Consider the following 23,823-nt stretch of genomic DNA (forward strand, 5'->3'; position numbering starts at 1 on the left):
ATTTAGTTTTCAGTAAATTTCAACATTCACACTGATTTGTACAGAAAATGAAATTTTTCCAGTTCAAGTTGTTTCCTTGTTATCTGAGGGCATCAGAGGTGTTGTTGGGATCCTGTAAAATCAAGAGCTCAGCTTAGAAATACTTGGGTTTTTATACAATGTTAGCAGTAAATGCAAGATGTTTTCTGCCTATAGTTGGCTTTTTCCTGCGTGAACTATAAACAAACTGAGATCAGGCACAGTTTTTGTTTGTTGAGGACATCAAGGGCCGGAAGACTGATGACGACAGGCCGCTTCAGGTCCTCGGGCCGTATTTTGCCGCGCGTGGAGTCTTCATTCGGCTCTCTTTAAAGCGCTGGTGGTTTTCCCCCGACTGTCCGTGAACGCATCCTCACTTCCTTTCTCCTCCAAGCCGCGCCTGCTTTCTCTTGGTGGGGTTGGGGGCCGACCGACCGACGGACGGACGAAAGACAACCTATCAGCAGAAACAAAAAAAAAAAGTAGGAGAAAGTGTGGAGAAAGTAGGCTTATATAAAGGAACGCGAAAAGCTCGAACTTGTCTGGGTTGTGTTCAGTGTCAGGCTTTCCTAACGGCTCCGGCAGAGAGCGAATGGACAGAGCGGCGAAGCAGCAGGACCGCCTCACCGTCCGCCCGGCCGACCACACTGACTGAGTCCGTCCGTCAACCAGTGGGGGTGGAAGAGGATTCACCGGGTGAGCCATTGTTTTCCTCCCGTGGGGGAGTCTTTTTTTTTAACCAACATTAGTTAGTAAGTTTAAGACTCAGGCGCGTCCCGGCTAATCTCGAACAAGTTGTCGCTACGTGTCCCAACTATAAGACCCGGTGCTTGCATTATTTCGCTTCTTTTCGGTTCTTCTTTTCTGTTGTGACGGGAACCAGGACACCCCCCCCCGCAATTTAACACAACGATGAAGTGTGACATTCATTGACTAAAACCAGACCCATAAGTCGCTATAAATAACGAAATGCATCCATTAAACCCGTCTTGTGGCTCAGCTTGGACCAGCTCCCTGCACAGTTCTCAGTTACAGAGCCGTGACAGCGCAGACATCCCTCTGCTCACGGTGACTCAAGGCTGGAAACACATGGCTTACACTCTCTTAACACAGCCAGTGTCCACGTCCAAAGAAGCAAAGAGTGATTTTACAGCTGAGGAATGTGCGATTGTCTGTCCAGCTTGGACTACACTGTCTCTCCGCACATCTGTTTGATATTCAGTAGCTCTAAAACCAACAAAAGTGCATGAGGGTCGAGGGTGGGAGTCCCTGGTTTTTATCCAACACAGCCCATTAGGTGTAGTTTGGCCCCGTTTAATTTGTGGGGAATGAAACCATTGCCTGAGAGGAAGTTTGACTCGTCCCATCACATCAGCACCCTTTTTTGTTAAAGTTAGTTTTCAGTGTGCAGGAGCAGTTTGACAACCCCATGCCGGGATAGCCAGGTTGAACTGGGTAAACTGGAGGTTGTGAAGTTTCTGATAAAGGTGTAGTTGTCCTGCAGTCCTCCATGGGGCATGGCTTTGTTTACCAGTTGAAGAGGTTTGTTGTTGCTCTTGGGTAAAATGATGACTAATTGGCTTGTCGAGACAATGGTCGTGTTGTGTGTGTTTGCCACTTGGCTAAATGATTCATTTGTACATCTTCGAATGCGAGGCACTGTTGCGTGACCAGGTTGCTTCCAACAATTGACGTGTGTTTTAAATTTTTTTCTATCAGCTGGATTCTCCCACTTGTACTGAGAGCACCTGCTAACTATTGCTCCACTTCTGAAAAAGTTGGGACGTTGTGTAAAATGTAAATGAAAACGAAACGCAACGATTTTCAAACCTCACATACCCATGTTTTATTCACAATGGAGCGTAGTGAACATGTCGACTGTTCAAACTCAGAAATTGCACCCCTGTCAGGAAGAAGAATGAGGTAATTTAGACTGTCATGGCAGCGACACATCTCAACAAAAGCTGGCACGGGGGCAGCAAAAGTCTGTAAAAGTAAGTGGTACGAATAGGAAGCAGCTGGAGGAGCATTTTGCAACTAATTTAGTTAGTTGGCAACAGCTCAGTAAGAGGTCTGAGTATAAAAAAAGAGCATTTTGGAGAGGCTGAATCTCTCAGAAGTAAAGATCGGCAGAGGTTCACCAGTGAGGGGAGAGAAAAAGTAGAACAATTTCAGAATAATGTTCCTCATAATTGGGGAAACTTGAATATCCCACAACCTACAGTTTATTATCAAAAGATTTCAATAATCTGGAGAAATCGCTGTGCTCAAACAATGAGGTAGGAGACTCAAGACTGTCGAACAGCTAGAATCCTCCATCAGGCACAAATGGGTCAACGTTCTCCTGAAAATGGTATCTATTGCAAGATTGCAGCCTTTAATAAGCAGATGTCCTAACTAAAACACCTGAGTTTGCATGATTGTTCACTTTAACACAGCCTACTATGAGCATTTTTTTGCATTTTAGGGAAAACTACACTTGAAAGTCCAGTCAAAATCAGAAGTGTGAGTCTTTAAGGATAGTAGTGAGTGTGGTGATTAGATCTGTTGCCTCACAGCAGCCGGGGAGTTTGCATGTTCGCCGTGCGCTCACGCAGGTTTTCTCTGTGTGCTCCGGTTCCTCCCGCCATCCACAAAAGTGCCCACTGTTTATGTTAATAGGCGATCCAAAATTGTGAGCTTGAGGGCGAATTGTTGTCTCTCCTTGTGAGCACAGTGGCGCACAGGCAACCCATTCCCACGTGTCGACTAGCAACACTTTAAAATGGGCTCCAACCTGCAGCTCTCTGTTGTAAAGGTCACCGAAAAACACACAGTAGCGAGCTGTGCCGTTCAGGGAGTTTGATGGAGAAAAATGCACGTCAGGGCTTTTCCCCTGCGCTGTCATTTCCTATAAGCATTGGTTTGCCCGTATGCCCGTATGACCTTTTCATTGTGTTGTGCTCAGATTCTGGCCTGGATTCTGTTTATACAGTCGTACAGACCCACCTCGCCTCCGCAGAATAAATAGAAAGTTCTCGCGCGCTTGAGCAGTGTCAGCACAGCGAGTTGGATTTAGACTCAAATAAGGTTAATTTAGGATAATGGGAGTCCGCTGGAAAGAACCCGAGTCATTGTATGCCTTCTGAAGTTAAATACAACTACGTGTGTTCACGAACTTGGTTACTTTCTGCTGTTTTTTTTCCATTTATGCAAAATAAACGGAGCAAAAAAAAAAAAAAACTTGAGCTCGAGCAAAAGCCCTCTCCTCCTTTCCTACTGTAATTGGTGCCATCTGTTTTGGCTGTATTTTAGTCTGAAGAATGTTGTGATCCATTTATTCACAACCTCTTTTGTTATTGCTGACATGAGCGGCCAATGTCGTGCTTCTCAACACAAATCAGTCGAGGATAAGGTTTGCCGTTTCGAAGAAAAGCTGAATAGTCTTTTCGAAACACGGTCCCTGGATATTTACCTGGAGGTCCAAAGCTGAGCTGCTTGGTGGGTAATTGCTTGTCCCCGCCAACCCCCCCTAAATAATTTCCTTTGCTTCCCTTGCCTCCTACTGTTTTTCCTCTCACTCCTTATGCCCTCGTGTCTTCTTCCTCTGCTTTGGCCTCCTCTGTCTGAATTCTTTCATAATCAGTCATTCATTTTATTCTTTGGCATTTTATTCATGACTTTATTCAATCACGATGTGTAACGTGATCTCGCTGAACCATCTGAACAAGACACTTAAAAAATAAAATAAAATTCTGAAGTGGAGTCAAATATTCTGGTTGAGTGGAAACTCTGAGCCGACAGAAATAAGTCCATAAGTGCATAAATCACATTCTGCATAAGTAACTTTCTTGTTTTTTTTAAAACATTTTGATCATTATAAGAATGGATGTGTTTGTGTAAAAGTCCATTTTGTGCCTTACACTCCTTTGTCTCCACCCCCCACCCCCACCCCCCGACTCCTCCCCCTCAGGTCAGTGGACGAGTGTACCATGCCGACAAGCGACGGGCCCAGCCGCTATCCCGTGTTTGTGGCTCTGCCTCACGGCAACCCCCCGAGGTGTCCCGGTTACGTGCCCGGACGGGTGGCCCCTGTCCGCTCACCTCCACCTGCCAAAGCTCCGCCGCCTCCACCGCTGAAACCACGCGGCCCACCGCAGCAACGGCAGCAGACTGCGCTCAGCCTGTCTGAAGGGAACCGCCTCAGGGAACTCGCTCAGAACCTCCAGCGACGGAAGAACACCCTGATCTGTTGTGGAGCGTCCCTGGGCGCATTCCTCTTTACACTCATACTTGTCCTAAGTCTTAAAAGTGGAAACGTGCTCGATGGTTAGTATTACGGACTGACATGTTTACGAATGTTCTTGTATACAATTCTGTGTGACTGTTGAGTTTTCTAAAATGTTCCTGATGGATCACGTTTTACAGAGAACTGTCCTGACCACGACCCATCTCTAAGTAGCTGGAATCCAGGCCTCCAACCAGACAAAGCTGTTGTTGTCAGGAGAGGACATTTGTTTAGACTTGAATCCTCTGCCACCTTTCATTCACTTACCATCCAATCAGGAGGTAAGAATACTGAGAGCAAATCCCATTTCACGTCTTCCTATTACTTTTCAGCCTTATTTCTGTGTTTTGCACATTCACGCCAGGTTGAAGATGTCTGTCTTTTTTGTCATGTAAGGTAAAAGGAATGGGGCTTTTTTAACCTTTTAAGAAATTTTCTATTTATTATTTATTTAAAGATTTTTATTTATTTTTTAGGGGGCATGCTTTGAAATTAAGGGGAATGAGCTGCACTTGCAAAAAAAAAAAATCTGATGTTTTACGTTTGGTTTTATTATCAGTACCCTGAACAAGCATAAACCAAAAGCAAAAACTGAGTGGTATTTCTTCATTAAAAATATTTCTCTGTAATGACTTGTTTGATCATGTATTACAGTTTGCTTTCGTCGATTTAATAACCAGTTTTTTCGTGCCATGTATGGGCATAGCGCCATGCTCCTCTTTGTGGCTTCAAAATAAGAGTCAAGAGGTAGAGGTAATGCTAGAAAATGGGATTTGACCTAAGGAATATTTTTAAACTGTAATGTTGTGTATTTCATTCAACCGTTATACATCAATTTATAAACCTTTTTACACAAGCCCTCCTTGTTTTCCTTCGATTTCTTACAGGTCGGGTAGTTTTTGCCGACAGTGTTGACGGTTCTAAGAACATAACCTTGAGAACCCATCACATCCTCATCGAAGATGGCGGAGCCTTTCACATCGGGTCGCCCAAATGCCGCTACCGCTCTCATGCGACCATTGCCCTCATTGGCCGGTCAGACAACAAAGCAGTCCCTGAGGTGCCGGGCCTGGGCCGCAAGTTCATCGGCGTCATGGGCGGTGGAACTCTAGAGCTGCACGGCGCTGAGAGGGTCTCCTGGTCACTGCTAACCCAAAGCATCCCGCCATCTGGGCTTTCCACGGGGGGCTATGCCTTTCAGAAGAACTTCAGCCGAGGCATCAACCTGCGCGTGTTCGACCAGGACACGTCCGCTTTGCTCTTCGACAGACGTTACGACACACACGATTCCCGTAACGACAGCCAGTGGCTCACCAAGCTCCTCCGCTCCCTGCCAGCAGGAAGCATAGTCGCGCTGGCTGTGGGAGACTCTGCTGTCAAAAGCTTGCTGGATGAAACCAAGAGCGCCTTTAAGGAGATACTTGGCAGCAGATTTTCTTACGATCTCAAATACAGGTAAGAATACAATAACCGTGCACAAGGATTGTTTCTGTTTTGGATTCTTCCCATGGGGAGGGTGCGTTGACTGTTAAACACTAACCAATGTGCAAGTGTGTTTTGGTTATCATCTGTGTTAACAACATGCTAGCTCTCCTACAGGATTTGTATCGCTCGCTCCTCTGTTTGTGTTCAGTGGAAATGTCTTTTGGAGTGTTTCGTTGACTCTTGGTCTCCTGGGGCTGATAAAAAAAGGTTAATAGGTTTTTCTCTGACAGTTAAGGAAAACAGTCCCACCTTTGAAGCCTTGATACTTGAACTGAGAGTACCAACATTTTGTTCCGTGCCTGTCCTCCCCTGGAAAAACGTCCTTTTCATGTACCGTTTCATTTGGCACGTTCCCTTGAATCTAGTTGCCCGTCTTCCTGTTTCCCTTGTGTTTTTGCTGTATCGCGCTTCAGCAGAACAAGGAAGCACGTACAGGATAACGGGGCCAAGGTCGAAGTTTAAGGGATTTGTACAAAATCTGCCAGTTCAGCAGATTTTATGTCTTGTGCTTTTTATCTGCAAAGAACAGATACAGAAGTTGATACAGGCTGTAGTCCTGCTCATATGGATTGGTGATAAATCATTGCGAAATAAGACGAGGGTTGTCAGTTTCACTGTACGTTAGATCTTCTGTTACTGCCACTCGGACACAAAAATGTACAAGATCAGCTTTTTCAATTGTGTTCTCTGCAGCTGGACCTGCTTAAGTCGTTATTTGACTGAAGCCAGGTTATGTTTCAGCTCTTCCAGCGTCACATTTCACCTCTGTAGGTGGATGCCAAAGCAGTGTAGGGGTTTTCAACCACACAGCAGCGCTCTGTGGAGCCAGTGGTGCATGTGAGTGTGAGTGTTCTTTAGTATAAATTTGAAACAGTTTTCTTGTTTTAATCTTAGTTTGATTTGTATTTGCTTAATGTAGGTAGTTTGCATTTATGTCAATTGATATATTGTTAAAGTTGGCTGATATAGTCTGAGAGTTAAATAATAAATCCACCTGTTGGCTTGAGCAATGATAAATGAGGTTCTGTTTTTGTTTTTTTAAAATATTTTTATTCTTTTGTCTGTACTTCAACTCCTTGTAAACGTTATGACCCCTCATGTGTTATAGTTAATACAACCAACTATTCATTATAAAAGAGTAGATGTGACAAAGCTGTTGATTTTTACTGCATTGTTTTGTTGTTTTTTTTTTTTCATAGAAAAATAATTTGCTGCCGTTTTCCCCAAACGCATTTCATATTTCAAAGGTTGGCTTCAGTGGCGTCAACAGTGCTTCCTGGCACAAATGAATCGTGCGTATGGGCTGCTGGCCTTCGTCTTTAATCTTTGTCTCAGTCGCACGCATTTGCGTGTGGAGACATGCGTTTATGGTCGTCTGCAGTGAATTCACCTCTGGCTTTCTCACATTTGTTGTTCCAGTCAAACAATGAAGCTGTTAGAAAATGATCAAATCCCAAATGGGGATAGGTCTGAAATAATAAACAGGGTGGGTCCTGTTTATTAGTTAGAACCACTGTTGCATCGCACAGGAATACATCCTTAAATTGTTATTATGCCAACGAGATCAGTTTGCACAAAGACAAATGTTACTTCTTTGGACCTGGATTTTACTGTACCTCTGAATGCACCACCACGACATGTTTCATTACACTGGTTTCACTTATAATTGCTATGTTCATGTTTATTTAGGCTCTTTTATCTAACGGTGGTCAGTACAGAAGCAAGACGTTATTTCTAAAGAAGCTGCAGTAATGTCATTTGAAACACACAAAACTGTATAAACTTCTGACACCGCCTTGATTTAGATCATACGCCCTCAGAAGTCCACCCAGTCCCAATCTTTCATCATCCACACCCAGAATATTTGTCTGATGAAATGATTTAATCTGCTACTTATTTAATCATTGTAATCCCATTTTAAAATAATTCCTGCTTTATAGCTTTCTATTTAATTAAAGTGAATAACAAGTAACTATATTAAACATATATTGTTCTTCTGAGGGATATTAACCTTCTCCCTAAAATCTCATGATTTAAGTTGATTAATTCCCTGACTTCTGTGATACAGTATTCTTCAGTATATTGCTTATTTTTCAATTTATTCTTCCTGGCAGTCAGTCAAAAGTACTTTAAATAACACATTTTCTACCTGATCCTTTTACAAAGACATACAGTAATCAGACAAACACAATTCATAACCAGGATAAATAAAAAGCTCTTTTTTTTGTCGCCATCTTTCTAAACTTTTAATTAGCTCACTTAATCTGGTGCTACTTTGAGAAAGTGTGCATCCATCTGTGACAGTCATAACAGGTTCATACTCATTTGTTGCAAATGCCTGGATATGTTCAATACACACATAGCATTTGATATAGGGCTGCAAGTTTATAGTTTAAAACATCATCATGAGTCTTGGTATTTAAATGATATTTGAGCTCTTATTAGGTTAAAATACTTAAACCAGTTCTTCTATTTAAATAATTTTTGGAAAGCTAAGGGCCACAGCTTGAGTATTTCTGTATTGTGATGTGGAAATATGACACTTCTAACTTCCTCCTTTTTAGTTATTTTTTTTTCTTCTTACTTTTCTTTTCATTCCTTTGGTCTCTTCAGGCAAGCGTGGGCTTTGGTCTCTGTGGTGGGAGGTGGTAACACGTCCTGCTCCGAGGAAGTGAGGGAGCATGAAAACCTTAACACGGGAGGAAGAGCTGTAGCGAGGTGTAACTTCACCACCATAAATGGAGTTGGTTTCTCTGTCACTGCCTACAGCGAGTGGAAGAACGGTGAGAACCAGCTTACGAGGATGAATGAGCTCAAAAACAAGAATTATTTGGTTCAGAAATAAAGTTATGATCCTTGTCCCTGTGGATAAAATGTATCTGATTCTGTGAACTTATACACTTTAAGAAAACTAGGCTAGAATAGTTTATTCTATATTATTTGCATAGCTTCTTAGTGTTTTAGATACTTAATTATTTGAACTTTTTAAATAAACATTAATTGTTAAATTAAACTTAACAAAAGCTAAAGCCGTCCGGTCTGCAGCTAAAACCAGTAGAAGAGCAGCTAAAAGCAGCTGAACCAGCATTCACACAATTATTTGGTCCTGGTTAAAATAGTAACTATAAACACCACTTTTTTTTTTGGCTGTTTTATTTCAATGAAATAATATTGTGCCACTCACCACAGGCTACCCCATCATGGGCTTCCAGGTGAATGCTGCGGACCAGGTGGTGCTAAACCTGCAGGATGATGTGCAGCAGACCTGGAAACCAGGCGACAGCATTGTAGTCGCCAGCACAGACTACTCCATGCACCAGGCTGAAGAGTTTACTCTGCTGCCCTGCCCCGACTGCACCAGCAGACAGGTCAGGATACAAGGTGAGGCAAACAGCAGCGGTGTCTGTGCGCAATTGATTTCTGCAACAGCAAACTGAATCCGACTTTAGGCGTGTCAGCATTTGTCCTCCGGAGAGTCTGCCTCTTTCATGAGCTTGAGCTGTTGTCATTTCTTTGAACAAAAACGGAACAAGAGGAATGGTTACGAAACCCTTATTACAACATTTGACGTGAGGATGTAATGATTTTTCTACAGAAGTCGGGATGGTATCACGCTTCATGATAAATATGATCAGTAGATGTTGTGCTAATAATCATCAGGTCCAGTGGGATCTTATTTCCTTTCCAGCAGTTATGGTGATGGAACATTTTAAAGGATTTTATTAGTTTATGTTTCATAAGTAACTTTGTTTTCTATTAACTGCAGGCATTTCATGGACTTTCTTCTGCTCCCTCAGTGATGTTCGCAGTCATTCTTTTTTATCTGACTTGCATCCTAATCTCATTTTTCTGTGGTCAACAAACACCCACTCCCTTCCTGGAGAACAGGGCGTATTATATGTGCTTAGTTTTATGTTGCTGCCTGGAGCGAAGGCTGAGCAATTGTGAATTTGTTAAGCATGACCAATACCGGCTGTGCCCTTTAGGCAAAATCAGTTTCTGCGTTGTTAAAAATCTGCTTATTGTCTTTTTTTCTGTTTTGATCACTTATGCGTTGCACATGTTTTGAGTTTGTTTGTTTGTTTTATTGTTCTTTTTTGGAAGCTTAAGTGATGCCATTCCTGCCTCAAACTGTTCTTCCATATATTATTTCGTATTTTTCTATATGATTTGTGCCAAAACCAGAAAGGGTAAGAAATTGGTGCCAAATTGTGGTTTTTCACTAGGAACTTTGTTTTAGCTTTTGACCAAGAATTTGCCCTTTCTGTGCTTCTTAGGGAAGCCTCGATATAACCACGTTGGGGAAATCATTGATGGGGTCGACATGCGTGCTGAAGTGGCTCTGCTCTCCAGAAACATTCTCATCCACGGAGAAATGGAAAACTCCTGCTACGGAAACAACAAGTGCCAGTACTTTAACCATGACACCTTTGGAGGCCACATCAAGGTGTGTGTGTGTCTGTGTGTAATTTCTATTGTATGTCTGTTGTTTAGGCTGGATTTCTTGGTAAAATCTGCAGCTGTCACATTATGGCTTTGCTTTTTCATGGAAAGTCCTCATGTCTGCAGGAATCTGCCTTACAGTTTCCATCCAATAAAAATATGTATTTATTCACACTTTGCACTTAAAGGAGTCATTCATGTTTAATTCATTCAGCTTCTTGTTCTCCTAAATTCTTTTTCCAGCCCATATCAAGCTTTGATTTTTGTTTTCATCCTTAGTCTTCAGCAGACTCTATAAATTTGAACAAACAAGAAAAGCTGCGGAAAGCTTTCATACATTCATAACTTCCTGACCCACATGGCTTTAATTTGGTAAATGTACATATGAAACCATTCATGAAACCGTTCTAGCACCACTCGGAATATGTAATTTTCTCCTTTTGTTTGAACAAAGAATAGTTTTTATTAACTGTAACATTTTTACTAAAAGGGGAAAAAAAACACTTTATTATGTCTGTCTCTAACGTTGTCTGTCTTTCTCTTGAGGTACACCATTTACTTTTCACATCGTTGCATGACTTAGAAACAGAATTATGACTTTCTGCATTTCTTAGGAACCGTTACATGCATATGTCAGACTTTGCTCCTGCTCGAGGCATCAGCGGCAGTCTAAACAAATTTTTTATTTGCGTGTTTGTGTTTGTGTAAGTCGCAGAGTGAGTGTGAGGAAGCTGGTCAGTTAAGAGCTGTGCGTATTTGGGTGAGTTTTAGTTTGCTGAGAGGATTGGCCAATTCCTCCCTAACAGAAACCAGACCCTTGTGGATTGGGCTCTACCCACAGAAGACCTCCAACAGAGCTGTGTATGATGTGTTCGCACTGACATCCATGTTTGCCTGTTTGTTGGGTTTATCTCTAGATGTGCTTTGTTTTGATTTATAATACAATAGCTGACATCACTGTTTTATTACCACTTGTGGTTTGGCAGGACTTTGACTTGGTGCTTCATGTTGTCAGTGGCAGTATATCATATAACAGTTTGATTATAGAAAGAAACATCCAGAAGAGTTATACTGAAGACCTAACCCATTTAATTAATCTTCTGTATCTGCCAGCTGACTGCTGATTAGGGTTTCTCCTCACGTAACCATTGGAATGGTTTCTTGGTTTGTTATACTGTAACGCTGTGTTGCGTAAATCATTTTGAAATCCCGTCTGTGCTCACGTTTCTGCCAACGCAGGTCTTGGCCAACTTCTCTTCGGTGCATCTGTCCCACGTGGAGCTGAAGAACATGGGCCAGCAGGGAGAAAAAGGCCGCTACCCGCTCCACTTTCACCTGTGCGGGGATGTCGACCAGAGGGGAGGCTACAGGGAGCCCACCTACGTGGACGGACTTTCCATTCATCACTCGTTCTCCCGCTGTCTCACCGTCCACGCCACCAATGGCCTTCTGGTTAGTAAAGTGTTTGCATGTGTGAGGATGCTTGTGTGTGCAGAAATGTAAAAAAGAAAGCAAGTTATAGATGAGTGATGCTTATCCATTACATCTTCAACCACAAGTTTATTGTAACAGCTTAGGACTGAAGCTTTCCTAACTTTGTGGAGGAAATAAGTAGACATTTTTGGATGTAATATACTAATTTTTCCATTTCCCTTTTTATTGTACCATTTAAAATTGCTTTCTCTTTAACAGTTTTTTTTTTTTTGCATTGCTTCAAGTACTGTGATATTTAGTTTAAAAAATTGAAGTATGTGGGGAAGCAGACACATTTAGCATTTAGAAATGTACCTTTTTTCCCCCCTTCGGGATGTTTAAAGTGAATGAACAGATGTTCCTCTAGCCTTGTTTACCAAAATGGTTTGCATATTTGAGTGAAAACCATATTTTCTTTGGATTGGGAAAAAAAAAGTTTTAATGAAACCCTGGCCTATTTATCTTCCCCCTCCTGCTGAGAACTCCTCTATAGTCCTTTTAGGCTCCTAATAAATCTTTGTGTTGTGTGTTCTTCCACCCTCCGACCCAGGTGAAGAACACTGTTGGTTACGACACACTGGGCCACTGTTTTTTCCTTGAAGATGGGATCGAACAGCGGAACACTTTCTACCACAACCTTGGCCTGTTGACTCAGCCCGGGACCCTGCTGCCGACCGATCGCAACGAGACTCTGTGCACCAGCATCAGGGACAACGTCTACAAGGGCTACACTCCCTCACCGAGCACCGAGTGCAAGTAGGAGGCTTTATCTCTGAATGTTCATAGTTAGAGATACGTGCAGAGACAAAGGAAACAGATGTAGGACAACACACGTTTCTGCTTATCGAGAAGCTTTATATGATTCTGAAATGTGGAAGTGAAAGCTGCTATATTTATGTGTGCGTGGTGGTGTTGAATGTGGTTTACCATTTGTCATAAGCTATTTATATCAACAAAGAGAAGGAGGCTGTCTATAACAATCCATGTAACACGAGTCAACCTTTTTACCAGCTTTATGTTCTGGTTAAGTACTATTAAGGGCATAATTAGAACTAATTTGAACTACTTTTAAATGCTTGCTAGTGTAAAAGTAAATCTTAGACTTTGAAATCAATGTAAGAAAGTCTGATACGGTGCGGACATCGTTTGAGAGAAAACAGACAGTTTACATCTGTCTGCGAGGAGATACTGTGCTCTGTAATTTTAGTTGAGAGCGATACCAGCAGGATAGTTTTATCAATGTGAAAACAACCTTCCCTCTCTGTGGGATGTTTTTATATCTAAGAAATAACAACAAAAATAAGCCTCTTTGCAGAAGGAGAAAGGTTAGTCTCCAGGAATTTGTGCATGTGTGTTTGTGAGTCTTGGCTCAACCATCCTGTTCATGAGTTCATGTTAGAGAGGTGGATTATTGAGAGAGTTGAAGAAGACGGCAAGTTTTTTTTTTTTGGATCCATGTCCTTTACTTATATTTGCCACAAAATCTAATATGTCCAAATATATCGTCTTTTACTTTTTTTTTTTTTTTTTTTTTAAGTGGATGTTTGTATGATTGTATCTTTGTGTGGATTCGGTGCTTTCCAGGGCAGTCTCAACGTTCTGGATCGCCAACCCCAACAACAACCTCATCAGCAATGCAGCTGCCGGTTCTCAGGTAACTACATCTTTGATATGGGAAGGCAGCTTCAGAAGAGATTCTTAGCAATAAGAAATAAAAAAAGTAAACAAGATAAGAAAATTGTTCATTAAAATGGGTAAACCTCCACCCTCCCATTAGATGTATGAACTGTTGCATCAGTGAAGGCAATCTTTTGGCCTACTTTATATAAGAAAATTAAAAATTTCCTTGCTCATAACAAAGTGATCTATCAATAAAATGGGAGTTAAAGGTTTATGTGTTCGAATAAGAAGTGCAATAACATTGTGAGACTTTTAATATATGAAAGCATTAAAAGATAACCTTATTTAGTTTGGTCCAAACAATGTGGAGCTCTAATAGCAAAGGGTTATAAGGTCTACAGCACTCACTTAAGCTTAAAAAATAAGGGTTCAGGGATAGAGGGGTTCAAACTTAATTCGTTTGATCTGGTTTATTATTGCTTTGGGACATAAAAAAGAACCGTATGACATCCTGCTCAGCTTATTGTATCCCGTCGCTTCTGTATTTTATCTAATACACCTATAGAATGATCGTATATAAGTGAAGATAATGAAATCCCTGCGGTTGTGCAGCAGCAGTAAAAATACGTTTATTCTGACACATTTTTCTACTTTTCCTTCCTTTCCCAGGATGCTGGGATATGGTTTGTGTTTCACAGCTCTTCCACTGGAGATTCTCACGGGCTGGTACCGGAGACCAAGGCGGAGCTCACTCCTCTTGGAATTTTTTACAACAACCGTGTGCACTCCAACTTTAAGGTATCACTGGTATTACATCCCACGGCAACATTAGATACTATTTAAAATCCTGTGTTGAGGACGAGCTTTTTTTTTTCAAAAAAGAAGCAAATTCTCTGCATACTTTCTTAATTCTTGCCAAAAATATGCATGGAAACGCATGCATGGATACACACAGGCATGCGAGTGGACTCTACAATGGTGCTCTGTTGTGCGATGACAGAAATCGGGCAGGTGAACTGTGAGCTCTTTATTCAGTCCGACCACAGCAGCCTCCAATAGAGGAAGGAGCCCTGCGGTCAAAAACTAAACCTCACTTATTCCAGCTCACAGCACGAGTTTCCATATACACAAGACATTCAGTGACATGTTGCATTTGTCATAGAATGGTACCACACTATTTAAAAAGAAAAAAAAATACACACTGCCTTTTTCACGTCAGTCCTAATGGAGTCCGTCATGTGTTGCTGCAGGAACAACTTGTTTGTTGTAATCATGCTTTAATCCTCTTAGGCTGGGCTGTTCATTGATAAAGGAGTGAAGACTACCAATGCCAGCGCTGCTGATCCACGGGAATACCTCTGTCTGGAAAACAGTGCCAGGTGTGTGCTCTAACATTTTGTAAATGTTATTGAAATCACTTATTTCCAGTCGTCTGTATATGTTTACACACGTAACTGTGCTCTTTTAAAAGTTTTTTGGTTGGTTATCGCATTCGTCTTAATGTATAATTACATTGTGTAAATATTTAGGTATTGGTGGTTTACTAATATGTTTGTTCAACATCTCAGTTAATAAATGCGTATGAATAAAGGTCCTGAGGGCCCCCTGTTGTATTTATGCCCCGGGACATGGCCATTGACTGGGAATGATAGCTGCATGGCGTGTTGCTGCATTTTAGGGGAAGTCAGATTTGTGTTGACAGAGAAAACACAGCTTTACAGATAGAGTTTCCACTCGGCAAATTCTTGCACAAACACAGCCCACAGCTAGATGGGAAAAAATCTTCTGTGTCCACTGAGACTGCTGGCCACGCACACACACATACATAGCCTCTGTGAGCGCAGAAACACGAGCAGAAAATTTCTAAATGTTAAACTGTTTTCTGCTAGTTGTGAGAGGGGAACATAAGTACTGTAAAATAACTCAAGTAAGAAGATATTAGATGGTAACAGTTTCTCAGAGAATGACTGTGGTTTTATGGAGCTTAAAATTCAGGTCAGATCTTTTCCCTTGAGGAAAACTTAGGTCCCCTAAGTTTATTTTTAAAACTTAGAGCCAGACATGCCACCTTATGCTTAAAAGAAAAAAAAAAGTGGGTTAGTGCTTGAAGGCTTTAAATAATGATGGCTTTCAAGTTATAAAGTCAAAATTAAGCAAATTAAATTTTATACAGTGAGTGTTTAGCTGGAGGGTTTTTCCGTTTTGTTTTAATGACAGTGTTTTCATTCCTGTAATGTCACCTTCAGGTTGCATTATGGGAAGTAATGAGCATTGCCCACAGTTTGTAGTATTTAAAATAAGACTTTTAACCTCTTTGTTTTGTTATCAGTTACATCATTGATTTGTGGCTAGGTTTTTTTTTGTGAATCGGCATCAAATAAATACAGCTGATGGAAACTGACACGTACAACAAGAGTGTGTTCACCGTTCGTTTTGCTTTTTAAAGATTTCGACCTCATCAGAATGCCGACCCTGCTCGTCCCCGTGTGGCAGCAGTCATCGACACCCTGATCTCCTTCAAGAACAACGACTTGGGCGCGTGGATACGAGGCGGAGACATCGTCATCCAGAACTCTGCGTGAGTGATCTGTTCCAGTCAAACGAGCAGATTAGAGGTGTCACCGCTGAAATGAGGAGTTTTGCTGGAAATATAATGCTTGAAAACCAACAGTGCCATCTGGTTTTGATTTTTTTTTAATCATAGATTTGCATCAGTTTTATATTTCAGTCCAATTTGTTTCACATTCCAGTGGTCATCCTAGGAAGTTTTGTGATTCATAGATTTAAAATTAAATCAAGTGTTCTTCTCTGTTCTGTCGAAAAATATTTGACCATTTTGGGACTTTATTTTTCAAATGCTAGAACTGAAATAAAATGCACTAGCAGCATTTTACTTACAGATTGTTTATAAAACATGCTTATAAATTTGTTTTTCAGCTTCGCAGACAATGGAGTGGGACTATCTTTTGCCAGGTTTGTACTTTAGCTTTTTTTTAAAAATCTTTTTTAGGTTTGTTTAGCCGTATTTGCTTTTGAACCTGCATGTGCTGCTTAATGAACTTTCCAAAAACCATCTGTGTTTATGTGACAGCAAACAACTCGTGCATTTAGCCCCAGAGTTTTGGCTGCCTCAAAAAGCACGAACTATCATACATATTTGAATACAGAATGTGTAAAATGCTACATGTCTGTATTATTTCATTCTACAGTGATGGTAGCTACCCTAAAGATGAAGGCTCCAGCCAGGAGGTGAGACAGTCCTTGTTTGTGGGTGAAAGCCGAAACAGAGGAACCAATGGAGGGCAGAATAAATACTGGGGAGTCGGAGGGGTCGATAAAAAGATGAGGACACTGCCTAGAAACAGGTAAGGGCAAGAAAAGAGCGACGAAATTACAAAGCAGGAAGTACTGAGAAGAGAAACATAATCTTAGTCAGAAAGGCAGTGGGTTATTGAGTGACTAATGACGCTGCTTTTGGCTGTTGAATAACTTGTGAAATGAAGTTTTGTTGTGACTCACTTCCCTTTCACGGTATCTTCAACAGTTTCTGACCAACTATGGTGTCATCAATTAGTAATGACTAATTAAAGCTAAACCTAAAAGAAATAATAATAAAGGGATATTTGAACATATGGAAGCAAGATAAAAACTATGTGAATCTACAAGAGTCAACAAAATCTGAGGTGTGCTTTTTGATTTTACCAAAGGTGCAACAGATCCCGTTTGTTTATGTCAAGGCGGCAGGACTTAAAAAGCTGTTCTCATCAGATGTCTAGATTATTACAGTATGGGAATGTTGTCATTTTTTAATTTTACCTTTAAGCTGTTTGTGGCCACAAATGACTTAATAAATCACCTCAGGATTTTTGTTCAGAAACAAGTCATTTTATTTGACAAAAATAAATGGATCCTAAGAAACATAAATTGTTCTCTAATGCAGCTTGCTGATGTGTATATCACTGAAAAGCATTAGAAGTAGTAACCCAAATTTTGACACTTCTTTATATGCTGCTGTGATTATTTCCATGATTTGAAAAGTTTGTTTTTTTCTTTTACATACAATCACTGTTTTTATTCCTGTAAATTCTTCTGCCTTATCGTGGACTATTTCTCTTTAAATGTCCGCCTCAGGACGTTCCCGATTCGGGGTTTTCAGATCTATGACGGCCCAGTGCGGCTTACACGAAGTACGTTTCGAGGCTTCAACTACACATCGGAGCGTTATACCAGTGCAGTGGGATTCAACCTGAAGAACACGTGGCAGCTGACCCCAAGAAACAACCTGACCCAGCTCAGCTTCCACCCCACTGTGAGGAAAATGTTTTTTTTTTTACCTGCTTTGAATATTTGAAGACCAAGTATTTTTATTTGTTTAGTGTCCTGGCTGAAACGGGCTGTAATAAATTCCAAAGAGAAGCCTTGTAAGGAGCCCGGTCAATTGTAAATCACTGACACCCTCTTCTGGTAGCAAAGTAATGCACAAGTAATTTTTTTGTGCGTCTTCAGCTCATTCACTTCAGTTTAATCAACGACTAATATTCAATGAAATGCAGAGATGGGACTCATATTTGTTTTCATAAAAAAGTATTTATGGGTATACAGCGTCTGCATTGAAGTCGACACCAAAATCAGAGCTCAAGCAGTGATAAGCTGAACTGTTTTGATGTGATTACCGGAAGTAGTGACAACACTCATCATAAATGACATCCCCAGGTGGAACTCCGAGCATTCTTTGGCCGCCCCGGACAGTGGTTTGAGGAGAACGACTTGGATGGTGACAAAAACTCCATCTTTCACGACGTGGATGGGTCGGTAACAGGTTACAGAGACACATATGTCGGCCGAGCAGACAATTACCTAATCCAGCATCCTGGCTGTGTGAAAATGCCCGAGTGGAACGGAGTAACCTGCAGCGGTCGCTACTCCCAGGTACAATACATCAGGATCAACGTCGGCGCCGTCCTTCCCCGGGTCACGTCCCGATCTTTGCTTTGCCACAACATTTGTCTTTCTGTCAGGTGTACATCCAGACTTGGGGAGCCCCCGGCCTCAGCTTGTCCATCAGCAGAGATGAATACCCCGATGCTCCTCTGGTACTGAGGGGGATTAACAGCCAGGGGGCGTCATCTCAGCAGTACCAGCCTGTCCTGATGATGAGTAAGAGCTACACCCTGCACTGGAGTGGACCTGCACCCAGAGAGCTCGTTCTCTCGCTCATCAATTTTGATAAGTGAGTAGGAACAAAAACAGCGTGGCTTTCTCAAAGAATGCATTATTTATTATGACGTCCATTAAGTTATATCCTTCAGCTGCTTTGTGTCTGATCTTTGCCACGTTACAAGCTCTAACAAATAAAAGTGTAATGAATTCTACTCACTTTAATTTGTGCATTATGTCTCTGTGGTTGTTTTACTCAGAGATGCCTGGGTGCTGGTGGGACTCTGTTACCCATCAAACACCACATTTCAGATCATGGGCGACATTTACGACAGGCAAAGGAACGTGTTTGAGGACATCACGGACTACGGCACCGTGTCGTCGCTTGCCGAGCTGGAGGCGAAACCGACGGAAAGGAAGTACTTCTTTGACAAACTTGCAGGGTGAGAGCACACAGATGCGGTCCTCGTTTTCTGTTGTTTGTCTTGTAACCTCTGCATGCACCCTCGGATTTAGAAACACTCTGCGACATGATTAAGTGATAAAGAATCAGTCGGAGGATTTTTTTTTTTTGACATTTAGTTTGGCTTTTAATCCTGACTGATGTCTGCATGTAAAGGTCAGTTTTCTCATAGCAAAGGTTGAGCAATCTTTAACATCAGGTTTTATTTTAAGTGTTTCATTTTTCTTTTGTCACGCTGACTGCTCTCTGATGCTCCTGACTTTATACCCAGCTTACTGTGGTTCTACCTCCGGGCCCGGCATGGTCGTGACGGTCACAGCTACTGTTCAATGAAAGGCTGCGAAAGAGTGAAAGTCACAGCCACAACAACATCGAAACAGACCTGCAACTGCACAGCTAAAGCCTACCCCAAGTACTCCAAAACCCCCTCAGCAGTGCTGTCCATGCCAACTCTAAACACAAAGCCCTGCAAGGACTGCGGCGCTCAGCAGGTTTGTAATGTTACATTCAGAATGACCTAGAATAAGCCACTTCAAACACAAGCTAGTGCAACAGATCATGTTTTGTTTGTTGTTTTTTTTGTCTCAGTTTGTGTTTTCTAGCGAACCGTGGACTTCCTATCTTCAGACACAAGTGAAGTCTGTCAGCAGCAAAGAGGAAAAAGATGACCCCTCTTTTATCACTGTGAGCTTGTTGGAATGCCTTAACACATCCCAAAAACCCCTGAAAACTACGATTACAAATGCAGAGCTTTGATCAGGTTTGTTTAAACAGCTTAAACGTTTCCTGTTCCCTGCCAGGTGAATGAAGTGACCATGCCCTTCTCTCAGCCTGGGTTTTTCCTGGTCTCAGTGGATGCCTGTTCTGGGAAAGTCATCAAGAAAACCTTTTTTGCTAAGATGGATAACAAGATGGAACAGTTTCTGAAAACTGGGATTCCAAAGCGGTAAGTCTCTGCAAATCTACTGTTTCATTTTTATCAGGAGTTTAAAAGCTTTTCGCCACGCTACATTGTAACAGAAGTGCGCAGAATGATGCTTCATGTACCAACCTGTCCGTCTCCAGGTCAGTCGTCCTCATGGCAACTCGAGGTCAGCCCGAAAGCCTGGTTGATTTAGCACCACATCTGGTCTCCTTTGGGTTGGCCAAAGCTGCTGATCTGCGCACTAAAGGTAAGCTTTATTTGCCGTCCAGCGGCTGCATTCGAAGTTCATTTCTCTCACGCACTGTTATTGCTGCCTTTCACAACAGACAGTCTGGCAATGTGGGGCTTCCTGGGTGGTTCTTTACCCCCTTCGTGGGTTTCACTGCAAACTGGGCAAGGCGATGATGTCCTGGGGCTGCAGGAGCGCTACTTGCCCCTGGGTTTGGAGTCTTACGGCTGTTCACCACCTGCGGCTCAAACTCGCAAAGACCTGGAGCTTCTCAAAAAGGCCACAGGGCTTCAGTGACCAATGTGAACTGAACAACATACTTACCCAGAACCATTCTTGCACACAGATACACAAACACACAGCCAGCTGATGAATGTGAACTGCTGAATTTTAATTTATTACCAGTGACAAGATGTCAAGTGGGGGAAAGGCGTAATAATATGAACGGGGTAAATATTTGTTTGATTTTGTTTGTGTGCGTGTTTGTGTTGGTTTGCCTCACGGCTATTAAGTCAGTGCACTTTCTGTTAAGAGATACAAAAACGTCTTAATCAGCCAAAACTTTTAAAAGGAGCTCAGCAGTAAATCTGTAACTTACCTTAAACAACAGGGGGAAAACAAACAAACAAACATTTAAAAAGCAAGATAAAGGCTTCTTTGCTTATTTTAGATGAAAAATAAACAGAATAGATTTGATTTGTTATCAAAATGCAAAACAGTGGATTAGTTTTTCACAAACCTGAAGGAAATTATGAAAATAAATGGGTTTTGTCTGGGAAATGAGATTGAAATGGGATGAGATCAGACTGGAACTGAAAAAAGGCATCTAAGAATTAAACAGTATTACATAAAAAAATAAACATTTTTTTGTTAGAATTTGAATATTGCAGCAAAACCAACTACCACCAAGCCATATTCACATGAATATTTAATCATGTGAAACTTTTCAGGCTGTTCTGCTTTCCTACCTGAAGAAATTCCATTAAATAGATAAGTTACTACTATGTAGGTTGGGTTTTTATTTTGTTCTGTTTTTACTCAGCATCTGTAACAGCTGAAAGTTTTACCTGAAAACCTCTTCTGATCATCGTGCAGCTGTACAACTAAAGCACCTTTTGTGTGGATTCCTACATGGACTTACTGGATCTTCGTTTCTTCTCCCCTCTGTTTGTATTTATCCTCTCACACTGATCTCTGACAACTTTGCCTCATGCGCAGCACAAACGGAGAGGACTTCTTTTTCCCTTTTTGTTTTCTCAAACACAACTGAATGTTTTTACCTGTCGTCGTCTGCCTCATTTATGACCTTTTTTTTTTTTTTTTTTTTTTAAATGTGCATTATTACCAAAACAGTATGCTGAGATTTAATTACTGGAAGCATTTTAAAAAAAATGTGTACCCAGCCTGTGCAGTAGTGAGCAGCAGATGCCTCCAGATGTTATACCTGCTGAGAGTTGCAGCATACAGCTTTACTTTAAGATGATGTATTCATTAATATGTGTATGGATGCGAGCAGGGCTCCCCCACTGAGCAGTGATAGGTTCCTGTTTATAACTGTGTGAGTATATATGACTGATCAAGTGACTTGGAGGGAGAACTATTACCTTGTTGCCTTTTAACCACTCTACTGTTGAAACGAATAGAAGAACAAGGGATAATCCGTCACTTGCCTTTTGTTCAGTTGATGCACAACCAAAGTTTGTCATATAGTTTGTAAATATAGTTTTGAACTTCGACTGTAATGTAGAAATCGTAGTGAATGTTGTGTATTTGCCGTCTTTCGGCTTCCTGTCAGTTGATCGACTCAGATTTTCTTTTAAATGTTTGATGTGAAAATGTAGCTTTTGTTATAAAGAAATCGTCAGTTAAATAAAACTTAATCTTTGTGATAATATTTTATGCTTTATTATGTACTGTTTGCCTTTACAGTATGGCCTCCTCGGTAAGGTCTTGGTTTTAGTTTGCACCAGTTGTACACTGTAGCTAAACCACTTTGGTCTAAGTCACAGGATTCACTTTGGAAGTGGGTTCGCTCATACTAGTCATTAACTGCTCATCAATAGGTCCAAGTAAAGCAGATTTCAACATTTTAAAGCAACTCCAATTTTCAAAATTTCAATAGTGGTTCATGCAAATGCTATTTTATAAACTTTTACATCGCTATCAGTTTTACATTACACAGTTATTTCAGCAAAAATATCATGATAATCCTGCCAGAAGAACTCCCAGGCTGCGCTGGAAGTGCTACAGCTAGCTGCTGCTGCTATTTGGGCTTGCAGAACTAATGGTGGTGAAACAGTCTATAAAATAGCATTCACACGCAAGTTTAGTTCAGCATTATGTTTATTAGTTGTTGTTTTAAGGGTTTCACTTTAGCAAGAAGAAGAAAAAAAAAAATAGAAACCTTTTGCAGAAAGAAATATGCAAAGCTAAGCTCCTTTGCATGGCTCAGACAGTGACTGTACTTTTCCGTGAAATACTCTGTGGCCTTGGCCACTCTCCACACTGTTCAGTAAATGATGAGGGAAGACACACAATGGTGTCCTCATTTACAGTCAAAACGATGACAACTGCAGCTCTTTGACACAGATATTTGCTGCACCGAGAGAGAAAGGGAGAAGAAATTTCACTGCCTCTCACTTAATGCTTCTAAAACCCATTCTTTTAGCTGGGTTTAGACACATTTTAACTCTCACAATGATACTTGATTATCAGGTCAGGCTGAGGGAACATTCCTGTCACATCTCCACTTGTGACTAGCATTTCAGACGTTTTGATATTAGTGTTCTCTGATGATCTCGTTTCTATGTGACAAAGAGGGGTGGAATATTTGTTACAGCTTAGCTTTAATTATGTAATACCAAGGCTTTTGAACTGTGTGAATACATCTAGAGAAATGCCAAGGCTAAAAATATGACGCTAGGGACCTGTGTGGGCAGCAGCCTTTAGCGTTATATTGTGTTTTATTTCACGCAAAGGCAATATCTATGGCAACACACTCTTACATTGTAACACAGTGGTTATTGTGTCCTTTATGTTTTTATTTTAGTACCCTTAACATAACCAAGCACATTTTTGTATTTGTTTCTGCTCCCTTCTAAAGCTAGAAAGGCTGACTGGATGAAGTCTAACACGTGAATAGAAAGCACAACTAAAACTTGCATGCCTTTTAATCTAGTTTACAACACAAGAAAGTAACTTTGAAGAGCCTCGTATCTATTTTCCTACACCTGTATACCCTAGTTAAAAATATATAAATATAAAGGCTGTAAAATATAAGTCCCCAATCCAAGCAAGGAAAACATTCCACTCAGACGAACCCTAGGATGAAGCTACCCCGAGCACCCTTCAAGGGTTTGTGTGGCAGTGCTAACCGCTGCACTTTCTGCCTTAACTAAGTGATTATAAAACCTTCAAAATCAATTTGCAACAATATTTCTTGTTTAATGGCCAAAAGTACAATTAAAGTCAAGCTAGAGCTAACAGCTAAAACTATTCAGCTAAACCACTTCAGGTTTGGCGGCTTTATTCTTTATGTTCAGCTACACTTTTATATATTTTAATAGAGAAGCAATATTGTAACATTGTTGACTTCTTTCCCACAAAATACAAGAAAGCGAGGACAAAACGCTTCGAGATTTAGCCAAGGTTACGTCTGTCAGTCCTAAGTGGGTTTGTGCGACTTAAACAGTTTTATTTAGTCTTCTCAAGCTGTTTTCCAGCTTTCTTTCGGTCTTTTCAGA

The 23,823-nt window shown here is 41.1% G+C and overlaps 1 protein-coding gene across 1 annotated transcript; it reads left to right on the forward strand.

Annotated features, from left to right (window-relative positions):
• The first annotated feature begins 468 nt into the window (after nt 1-468).
• On the forward strand, nt 469-21,974 carry cemip2 (cell migration inducing hyaluronidase 2). The gene is made up of 24 exons (XM_017417357.3): nt 469-714; nt 3,971-4,326; nt 4,426-4,566; nt 5,173-5,740; nt 8,384-8,553; nt 8,960-9,151; nt 10,048-10,217; nt 11,453-11,665; nt 12,237-12,442; nt 13,271-13,340; nt 13,976-14,104; nt 14,597-14,685; nt 15,753-15,884; nt 16,244-16,279; nt 16,516-16,671; nt 17,438-17,615; nt 18,020-18,235; nt 18,325-18,536; nt 18,724-18,906; nt 19,198-19,417; nt 19,515-19,610; nt 19,727-19,872; nt 19,992-20,098; nt 20,178-21,974. The coding sequence occupies exons 2-24, from the start codon at nt 3,990-3,992 to the stop codon at nt 20,375-20,377; spliced, it is 4,167 nt and encodes a 1,388-aa protein (XP_017272846.1). The 5' UTR covers nt 469-714; nt 3,971-3,989; the 3' UTR covers nt 20,378-21,974.
• The last annotated feature ends 1,849 nt before the right edge of the window (nt 21,975-23,823 follow it).

Source organism: Kryptolebias marmoratus, linkage group LG1 (assembly GCF_001649575.2).
Source record: "Kryptolebias marmoratus isolate JLee-2015 linkage group LG1, ASM164957v2, whole genome shotgun sequence".
Lineage (NCBI taxonomy): Eukaryota > Metazoa > Chordata > Actinopteri > Cyprinodontiformes > Rivulidae > Kryptolebias > Kryptolebias marmoratus.